Source organism: Gavialis gangeticus, unplaced genomic scaffold (genome assembly GCF_001723915.1).
Source record: "Gavialis gangeticus isolate Ggan-Ray unplaced genomic scaffold, GavGan_comp1, whole genome shotgun sequence".
In the NCBI taxonomy this organism is placed as follows: Eukaryota; Metazoa; Chordata; order Crocodylia; family Gavialidae; genus Gavialis; species Gavialis gangeticus.
The window spans coordinates 9,388,211-9,399,176 of record NW_017729015.1 but is presented as its reverse complement, the minus strand read 5'-3'; the positions used below and the strand labels follow the sequence as shown (position 1 = coordinate 9,399,176).

Here is a 10,966-nt window from a genome sequence, read left to right as displayed (position 1 = left end):
TGCAATTGGACCTAGACAGGTTACAAGGGTGGGCAGATGAGAATAGGATGGGATTCAACACCGACAAGTACAAAGTGATGCACCTGGGGAGGAACAACTGGCACCATACCTACAGGCTGGGGAACTCCCTTCTCATCAGTACAGAGGCAGAAAAGGATCTTGGAGTCATCATTGATGCCAAGATGAACATGGGCCAGCAGCGTGAGGATGCAGTCAAGAAGGCCAACCACACCGTCATGCATCCACAGATGCATCTCGAGCAGCTCCAAGAAGGTGATCCTCCCCCTCTATGTGGCACTGGTCAGGCCACAGCTGGAGTACTGTGTCCAGTGCTGGGTGCTGCACTTCAGGAGGGATGTGGACAATGTGGAGAGGGTCCAGAGGAGGCCACTCGCATGGTCAGGGGGCAGCAGGGCAGGCCCTACGAGAAGAGGCTACGGGACCTGAACCTGCTCAGCCTCCGCAAGAGAAGGCTGAGGGGGGATCTAGTGGCCTGTTACAAACTAGTCAGAGGGGACCAGCAGGCACCGGGGAAGTTCCTGTTCCCCCAAGCATCACCAGGAGTGACTAGGAATAATGGTCACAAGCTGGCAGAGGGTAGATTCAGGCTAGACATCAGGAGGTGCTACTTCACTGTCAGGGCGGCTAGGATCTGGAACCAACTTCCAAGCGAAGTGGTGCTGGCTCCTACCCTGGGGGTCTTTAAGAGGAGGCTAGATGAAACACCTTGCTAAGGTCGTTTGACCCCACTACTCTTTCCTGCCATGGCAGGGGGTTGGACTTGATGATCTGCTCAGGTCCCTTCCAACCCTACTAACTATGAAACCACACGGCCAGGACCAGGACTGGAACCAGATCAGAGCCAGACAAGAGCAGGGACCAGTGCTGCTGTTGCTGCCTGGCCTGGTGGGGGCTGGTGTTTGCTTGCCAACTCCCTGTACACATCATTCTGCAGCAGCACAGAAACTACTGTCACTAATGAGAGTTCAGAGGTTGACCGGGAAAAGGCGGGAGCCTGGTTGCTGGATGAATGGGAGGGAAGATGCGCTTACAGAAATCTGGGCTTCACTTCATTTCTATGTTTCACAGCTGACTTAAGGCCCTGACATTGGCCTTTTCCTGACAAACACACACCATAATGGGCAGGCCAAGAGCAGGAGAGGCTTAAGGGAATGCACAGTTGGGGTTTTTTATTGCCAGAACACTATAAAGAATTTGGGTAGGACACCAAACACAGCGATCTATTTTCTGGGAAACACCCACCAGCAATGGAAGTTAGCTCCCAAAGCTAAAGATGTATTAATTGCCTTAATTATTAAAATTGTATACGCTCCAGAACAAAATCCCAAAGAAATTGTATCATTACCCAGAACTGCAGTTTCATGTGGTTACTGAGAGCTGCCCCCAGGGGGTAATTTTAATACTTAAGTGCTCCTCTAACAAAAGGTGAAATATGCTCTGTATTCCAGAGCATACCACATTAAACACTCTTGCTTCACATATTTCTTCCAGCTTTCATGATGTCCAACCGACTTCCCAAGATGCATTTACAATTACATCAAAGTTCACATAAGCACAGAATATCACAAGGACTGCAGGCTTTCAGATTTGCCCCCCTTTGCCATGAGCACAGTGCAAGACCTTGGTCTCCAAGGAGTGGGTGGAAAAAAAATGCATCAAGCTGACTTTGGCACAAGAGTGCAAAGAAAGAGGAAATGTTAGGTAATGCCAGTGTTTGCATTAGCTAGACTCTGAAAGCTTTGTAAGTGCAGTCCCATATAAATAATCTGTACTCCCATAACAATAGGAACACAGCTCATGGTAGGGAGCTCCTGCAATTGGTAGGACAAGTTGCAGCCTTCTAGCCAAGCACAAACAGAATGACATGCTCCTGCTGACTGCTATTTCTGGTCATCTGAAAGAAGCCAAGGATTTAGGACAGTGGTTCTCAACCTTTTTAAGACTCAAGACACCCCTTGGAAAATGCCAGCTCTTACTTTTCACTCATGTTTTGACTACAGAAAAATAATAGAGCAATGCTTGTATCGCAAAGAACTCAGAAAGGCCGCAACAGGGCAGAAAGATTTTAACACTATGGTATCTTAGCTGAAATCTGAGTTTATCTTGAGAATCATGTCTGCACACGTAACAGTAGTAACATTGTGTGGCACGCTTGAAAAGATCTCAGGGTACTCCAAAGTGCCATGACACCCTGGTTAAGAATCACTGGTCTAGGAAAACAATTAACAGAGCTGGAGAAACAAGACTATCTTGTCTTGGTCCAATCTTGTGGATATGCATCGCCACGTTTAGCTGTCTGTAGCCTCAACCAACCAGTTCATATCATGAATGGATCCCAGACACTGGTACAGCTGAAGACAGCCTTCTCTGTCACCAAAGAGACAGATACAGAACTGTAAGTCAACACGTTGATGGCTCTGTAATGCACACCATCTTATCACCACATCTGCCTCACATTCAGGGGTCTCAGGCCCTCTCAGAGTTTCACTCTGTTATCCCAGGGTGATCTCAATGACTGGACAAAGGTATCTTAAAAGTCTCTAACTCCTCATTCCCCATTGTGACAGACACCTCTCAATCATCTCCCACTTCATTCCCCATCTCTGGGACTCCCTTAGTGCTTAAAGGCACCTGACCCTTCACTGGGTCTTTACAAATCCCTAAACTCAGCTGTTCTAGCTAGACATTTTAGTGGTGGTCTACAGCTACCCAAGCAATGCAGTCATCCTCCTTTCCCATTCTCTGCTTAGGCAGTATCTTGGATTCAGTGAGAGGCAGGGTAGCCTGGGCTAGACTGCAAAGAGACAGCACCGCTTTCTTGTGAGAGCCCTGCTACAGTTTTCTACTGCTTTTTTCCCCTCTTTAATTTGAATGCCAAGGGCTTCCTCACCCTCTAGGCTGACACCACCACAAGGAAAACAGTCTTTAAAAAGGTGGTGATCGTAGGGATCTTCCTCCAGACTTTCAACTATGAAGGCATGATCAGGTATTCAGCATACATGGATCCCACCCGGAAACATGGATCGCTACTGACCTCAAATCAATAAAACAGCCTCAAGATACACTGTGTGCTGAGGCCTTGGAAATAGCTATTATTGCTGATTGAGTCTTGATGCAGCAAATGTTGAGTCAGGCTTACTGAAACCCCAGGTTCTCCAAGGCTTTGAATCAGATGAGTTCTGTCCTTGCCTTGTCACCCAGTGATAACCAGTTTACAAGCCTCGTACAGAACACAGAAATGCTGGCATCCTGGAGAGCAGTGTGGCTGCAATGGCTAACTCTCCGAAAGGCCTCTAGTATATTGTTCCAACACCTGGGCATACAGAGCAAGCTGTGCCAGGTCTTCACAGGAAACTAGCCCTTGGTGGAGCAGATATTGCTTACTAAAAGATGCATCCAGCTGGTGGTAGATGTGTGCACTACCTTCAAATACCAACCCCCCTCTAAATATCTGCCTAAGTGCCTCTTTTGTACAAATCTAATGGTTAGTCTCTTGCCCATAGCCAGGAACAAGGTCCTAGAACACATTCAAGAATAGCAGCTTCTTTCAGCTGAGAAAATGTATGCACCAGAACATTCAGGCCACAGATGAAGTTAACTTAGAGACTGACACTGACTCCAGTATAACAAGATGAAGGTGTGCAAGGGCTGACACAAGAGAAGCAGAGAGGAGAACTGCAATCTTCAGGGTCACAGAAGCTGGTGATGGCAACTTATACTATTAGGACTACAAAGAAGCTTCTTTTAGAACAGCCAGTTTTAAAAGCTGGGAGAGTTGGGTACTCAGCAAAAGGATTTTATTCCCCACTGGAAAAAAAAGCTTCTCATTTCAAAGGAAGAAACTTAAATAAGCTTCAATGCATCTAATTTGACAAGGTTATTGCTTAATTTAAATAAAATTAAGAACATCTGAGAAAGTTTGTAACACAGAAAACTTCAAGAACCTGCAGCAGAATCCCTCAGATGTAAGTCCTGCAATAAGTTTCACATGCCATTAGGGAGCAGTCATATGTAACCTCCGCATTTTGGAGGCCTGCAAAATAACAGTCTCATAAACCTTTCCAACGCAACTGCATTTTGTCCATTGTGCAAAGTATGTGATAAAGCTGAATCACGACCAAGATGGTCTTTCATAGATGTTAAGGCCAGAAGAAACAGTTACCTACTCTGGTCTGGCCTGCTGTATAGTGCAGGCCATCTGATTTGCCTTGGTGGATTCTGTAGGTAAGAAAATTAAAGGATTTAAGTCCTACTACACAGGGGAGTCAGGATGTGATGGTGGAGAAGTTAAAGTGCAAAGGTGCAAGTATCATCCCCGCTCTAGACTCATGCCAAAGGCTGCCTTTAGCAGACATACCTGAAAGTGGATACCTGCTCATTCAGGATGGCAGTCAAACATGGCTAGACAGGATGCCAGCTGCATCTCTCCATTATACACCCCTGGCTATAGAAACTAGCATGCCCTGATCATTCAACTTGAGCAGACCTTTGCCATAGACTTTCTGAGAACCAGAGAACACCATGACACATAAAAGACATGCAGTAGAACACAGCACTTTTCTTGGTTTTATTTAATTATGTATTCATTAATTAAAGTAAGCCAGTCTGACTTTAAAACGCTGAAGTAATGGTGAATATACCACTGTGCTGAGTGACCTGAAAAATACCCCAGATTGTTTAACAGTTATCATTGCTGTGATTTATTTAATGTAAATGGAAGATTCCCAGGGCAGCAGAACCCAGATTCTGCATTTTCTGTTTCTCTGGTGCAGATGCAGTTTGTAGATACGACTTCTGTTCTCATTCAAGTGAGAATCCAAGCCTGCAGGGTGAACATTGTGGCAAACTTCACAGTGGTAGGAATTGTACTTCTGCATGCTGGCCTGGAAGGGACTTTAACAGTTACACTATTATGATTAACTACTTGAAATGCTGACTAGATCAGAGGCCCCAAATTATTTTCATGGAGAGACACACACCTTCTGGAGATTGCTGGCAGGAGAATACTCCTCTCAACCACATTTGTATAACTTCTCCATGGTAACCAGAGCGACTGCTTACATGGAAGAATGGAACAGTAAAGCATGTTTACTTTCAGGCACTTAGCAGCTGGAAATAAGAATAATAATCCAAAGATCTACTAGGAAAAAGGTATTTCTAATAGTTTGGGTGGGAAGGGGGCAAGGGAGGGTTAGGGCCAGGTGCTGAAGACTGCAGGACAGGCTGATGGTGAGGAACTCCAGAGTATGTATGCAAGAGTTCAAAAGGCCATGTTCGTGTGCATACTCTACATACATTTACAATTGTACTTTTATCCTACACTTGTCTTGCATGCTAGGGTAGGAAAGGTCATACAAAAAAGAAAAAAAACCAGCAGAAATCAAGATTTTTTTTTTTTTTTTTTTTAAAAGAAAAAGCTTATGATTTTAGGCCAATTTTATCATTTATGTATTGGTAATAGAAGACCTGCCTGTCCTGAGACAGGGCCCAGACATGGAACGTGGACCTGGACAATCACCTACCCAAAGCTTTCCTTTGAGGAAGCGTACTGCATTTTCTGGTTAAACCCAGAAAAACACTGTTTACTGGCAAGAGGCTTGGACATGCTTACTAGGAACAGTACCTGTAATACACAGCCAAGTGGCCCTCCTCGACTTTGTGAATGGAGGCATAGAGGAGAAACAGCAGAACTCCTGTTGCAGTCGCAACTACTGCCCCAGCCTGGGCCATGGTCATTTTCACATCATCTGTGGGAACAAAACACAGTCACTGTAACACTCAGGGCCACTACCATACACATCCATCAATGTTATGGTCACCCAATGACCAGAATACCCCACCTTTTCTTGCCTATGGATTCTTTTCATGAGCACAGGCTCCCAAACCTTCTCATAGTCTGGACCCAACCCTGACAAACAGATTGCCTCTCCATTCTTGATCACACAGCCCATCATCCTGCCTACTCACAGACATATGGCAATCTTGTTCCAGCTACAGCACTGCTCACATAGTACAACAGTACAATATTAGAAGTGGCACACATATTTTAAGCTTCATTTAAAGTGATTTCAGTGGAAAACAAAAGAAAAGGAGCCAGCAACCTGAGTCTAGCCCAGTTTGAGAACTGTTGCTTTACAGTGAGTTGTTGTAAAATAATCCCTAACGGAAAGCACAAACTTCTTTAGCGGATCTTTAGATAAGTCTTGCTAAGTCCTAGCTTACTCCATCTACAACTCAGGAGCAGCTGGCACGCTACAGTCACAAACTGACTGGGAGACTTCCTTCCCATCCAGCAGAGGAAACACATCATTCCAAAGGGCAAGAGAGCTAATCTGTTGCTGCTTCCTCTCTGCTCAATTCATAGATGATGGGAAAGAGGAGGAATCAAAGTTTTTGGGGATGCTTCTCCCTCCATCCAGCCAAAACCTCTATTTTATTTTTTCTCTTCAGCATGGAGCTGAGAGCAAACAATGGAGAAACTGCTGTTCTCATCTCCGAGCAGAAAACTGAGGGGGACCACAGCCTCCCACCTGCGTGTCCCATTATGATGGTACTCCTATTTCAAAGGCAGGGCAGTCCATGCTGTTGCACAGCTCACACTGCCACTTATGATCAGGAAAGATTAATTCCCTGTTCTTATCCAAGAGCTCCTTCTCATTTTCCTCGACAACCTGAAATTAACCCATCTTAAAAAGGCAACTGGCACCAATTGCATACCTCTCTTTTCTGCAAGGTTTGGTCTTGATTTTCTAAGCTCATTACGAAGCCTGTGATTTTTATTTTTTTTTTAAAAAAAAAATCAACCCACCTATGAACCCACACACCGGCTGGTCACCCACATAACACCAGCGGTATGCACAGCAACAACCCAGCCAGTGCCAACTCGGTGCTCTCCTGCCTGTCCTCCTTTTTCTGCCATTCTCACTCTCATTACAACAACAGAACATTGACAATGGCATTTAATAATCTTGGAATACAGCAGAAGTTTCAGAGGCTAGTGAGAAAGCTACTGGCATGTCAATTATTCAAGGTAAATTGGGATAAAATGGGAATTACAACCAAGGTATCTTGACTTTAACCATAGACAAAGCCCTGGAATGGCTGAACAGGGATTAGCAATAAAGAATGCAAGGAGGGAAATGTAATCAATGCCAGTCTTGTTAAGTTTAACTTGATATAGAGCTCATTAGTGATTTTACAAGTCTGAGTGATAAAAGTAACTGTGAACATAATGCACTGGTTTCTGAAGATATCTGACTTAGTATTGCTGATGATTCTGATTTTAAAAAATTAGTGCTAGATAAAAATCAATGGCAGCATTACATGGATTTAAAGCTGATTAACTGACGTATCCCAAAAAGAAATACTTAATGAGTAGGTATAAGGTGTAGCCGTGTTGGTCTAAAGATACAGGCAGAAAAGGTTATTGGACCAACTGAAACAGCTGGAAAAATTCTTCTTTGCAAGCTTCTGGGTACAAACACCCTTCTTCAGGCTGAGGAGGTCTGCAATGTTCTGTGTTCTCCTGGATGGAAAAAAAAAGTCAGAGGCCACTATGCAACAATGCCAGTCAGCTAAAATGCTGGGGCAGTATGCACTGCTGCTCAAGTTCCACAGAGATCAATTCCTGGCCTAACATTATTCATTCTCTTCATCAGTGATATACACAGAAGGAAGAAATAACTGCTGATGAACTGTGCAACAGAAGATACTGTCTGGGTGACAATTAAAAAACAAACAAAAAAAAAAAAACACACACAAAAAACTTTCCTTGGAGTCTCAGGACAGCACAGACTTCCTATGCCTGAAGAAGGGTGACTGCGCTCAAAAGCTTGCCAAAATTTTTTTTCCAACTATTCAGTAGGTCTAATAGAACTAAAAACATCTACTCAAAGAACTTTGCCTGCCCAAAAGAACGAGGTGCGTTTATACTGGACTGTGTTTCCCAATGTATAAAATGCACCTGTGCATAAGTCTGCCCCAAAAAAGGATAAAATTGTAGCAGAAAGGTGTTTAACATAAACTTGACTGCATATTGGTCAGCTTTTGTTAGTTAGTCTAACAATCTGTTTTCTTATATAGCTTTGGTGTATAAAACATGGCATATTTCCCACTCAAAAGGAAATCTAAAACTGTGTCATGCACTAGAAGATACAATAATAAAATCATAACTAACAACAGGGAACGTAGGTCACATGGACAGGATAAGGGACTTCATTCTGCAAAGCAGGTACTCTGAAGTGGTGATAGTGGTTGCACTACCAGACTAACTGAACGCGAGCTGACAGTACAGAGTGGAGGCTAAGCAGGTGAACATGATCACTAGCTATAATATGAACAAGAGAACTGGAAGCAGGAATAAATAGGTGTTAAAGCTTGTACAGGCAGCACTGGCAAGATCATTCCTGGAATACTCTGTCCAGTTCTGGTGCAGAAATTTCTAGGAGGAGGATTGAGAAGAGTCACAAGGAATGGATACATAGGTAAAGGGGCCAGGGCTCTAAAGAGCTGCTTCACAGTAGCTGCCTGTGAGCCTGCCCTGCCCTCCTTGTACGAGAAGCTAAACTAGAGCATCTTATCCCTACAGCAATTTAGCATCCATTCATTACAAGGTAAGGACATGTCTACAGTTTTCAGAGTAGCCGAGGCACTGTAAAGTCATCCTGTCCCCACAACAGGTTTCTCATGGGTCCATACCTACAAGAACAAGTTGAAATCTGGAAAACCTGCTTCTTAAGGAGCTCAATTTATCTCACCAAAGAGAATATTACGTGGTCATTTACACAGAGAGATGGTATCTGATAGCAGATGGCTATTTACCCTAGCACACAAAAGCAGAACAAGAACCAAACGCTGAAAGATAAAAATCAGTAAAACTGGAAATAAGGCACATTCTTAACCAGGAGAATAATCAATCATTTGAACAGGTTACCAAGGGTTGTTCTGGAGTCCGTTTCTAGGAGAAGAATAACAAAAATTGGGTATCCTTCTAAAGTATGTCCAATGGTTAAGCTGGTGCGTTAGATACCTTATGCTACACAAAAAGCACACTAAATGGATTAGGATCACTTTCCAGCCTGAAAAATACCTTACATTAAAAACCTCAAAATATTTCCTCAAGTAAGTTTAATTGAGCAGGGCACCAATCCTCTGTGCAGTGCCTGGTGACAAACACTGTAGCAAACTGAAGAGGGGGTGGGGGCAGCTATGGCCAGCTGCAGGAAGGCACAGCTGATAAAGATGACTGGTTAGCCCCTGGGAGTTCAAAGCCTCCTAGGGTTCCCAAAGAGGGGAAGAGTAGCGGAGAGGGAGAGAGCAGGTGGGTCAGCTCCCGATGAACCCCAAGTACCACACTAGTCATGGCTTGCAGGACTCAGAGAGCACTCAGAACCCCTAGTGTACAAGAGCCAACACCTCTCTAGGGAAGGAAAGTCAGTTCTTAAAGGGATCTTCCCAGAACCACCCATCCTAGCCTTTAAGCAAGCACCAAACCTCACCAATCTCATCACGGCCCATAACACACCAAATGGATCCAGACCATGCCATGACAAGAAACGCAAAACCTGCCGACACATCTCCACCACCCCCACAATTAATATACCCCACAACAAAACTATCACCAGGAAAATATATATGAGAAACCAAACAACAACTGCTTACCAAATCACATACCAGAGTGAATGCATACCAAAAATCAAAGACAAAAAAACCCCAATTACCTGTGGGTGCACACTTCTTACAAGATAACCACTCTCTCTTCGATCTCTCAGTTCTAAGCCTCAAACGGAATTTACAAAATACCTTTCATAGACAAGCCTATGAACTTCACTTCATAAATCTGAGATACCAAAAACCATGGACTAAATGTAGACATCGGATTTATGGCACATTATAACCTGCCTGACATCTGATAACCCCAGGCCTTTCATCTCCCATAGCCCCTGATCCTCACTGCCACACATCTGCATGTTCACAGACCTGCATTTTGCATGCTGGTTTCTATTCCATCCAGAACACACAACACCAGCAGACTCTCCTTATGCCTGAAGGATGTTGGTGCCCGAAAGCTTGCAAAGAACAATTTTTCCAAATATTTAGTTGGTCTAATAAAAGATATCACATTTACCCAAAGAACCTTGTCTATCATATTATGCAACAAACTCACAAACCAACACTTGACACCCAACCTCATCTTCAAAGTAGGTATTGTTTCCTGTACCACCAACAGCATGGATCTCTCTCAAAAAGGCTGTTGATCATAGTTCACTGGTGATAGCTTATTTTTGGGTGCCAGCACATAACCATACTGCAGCTACCAGATCTCCCCCAGGCCTCTAATATCAATTGTCATGAAATGCAACTATTCTGTCACAGAGACAGTGCCGTTTATAAAGGACAAATAATGCTAGCTGTTTGCTATTCCCTGGACCTCAATGATAAAAGCACTGCTCATGCCAGTACCAGTGTCACCAGGGCCCCCAGCCTGGATCCAGACTGTGGAGCTCTCCGCGAGTTGAATCCAGACCTGCCAGTGGTATGAGTGGCAGTATCTGGGTTAACGCAGCCATCGCTTGCCCCCTTGCTGCCAACGTTTCCCCCCAGCAGGACTTTGTGGCTTTGTAGCTGGGCATTTGCTGGAAGGCCCTGCCCCCGTTCACCCCACCTCTGAATTCCCAGCCACCGTAGAAGCCCCATGCAGTGGGTGAAATAGCTCAGCGGGCTGTATCCTTAACATGCCTGGCTTATGCTTTGTTATGTACACTGGCAATTTCATGCCAATTCAGTGTTCCTACAGGCTTCCTTGCTAATACCAGCCTGTTTCACTATCCATTATATTTACTCAGCAAAATCATAAGCTCAATAAAGCCTGCTATAAATACAAGGAACCATACTGGAGGAAATATAGGTATCTGGATGAAGAGCAGATGATGAATCTAGACCAAGA

At 44.2% G+C, this 10,966-nt stretch overlaps 1 protein-coding gene across 2 annotated transcripts in view; it reads right to left on the bottom strand.

Annotated features, from left to right (window-relative positions):
- ERLIN1 (ER lipid raft associated 1) overlaps window positions 1-10,966 on the bottom strand; it is a 65,152-nt gene that overhangs the window by 50,608 nt on the left and 3,578 nt on the right. For both annotated transcript variants that reach the window (XM_019512187.1, XM_019512188.1), the window contains exon 2: window positions 5,645-5,768. In XM_019512187.1, coding sequence (XP_019367732.1) covers window positions 5,645-5,757 — 113 coding nt within the window. In that variant the 5' untranslated portion in view covers window positions 5,758-5,768. The remainder of the gene's footprint in view (window positions 1-5,644; window positions 5,769-10,966) is intronic.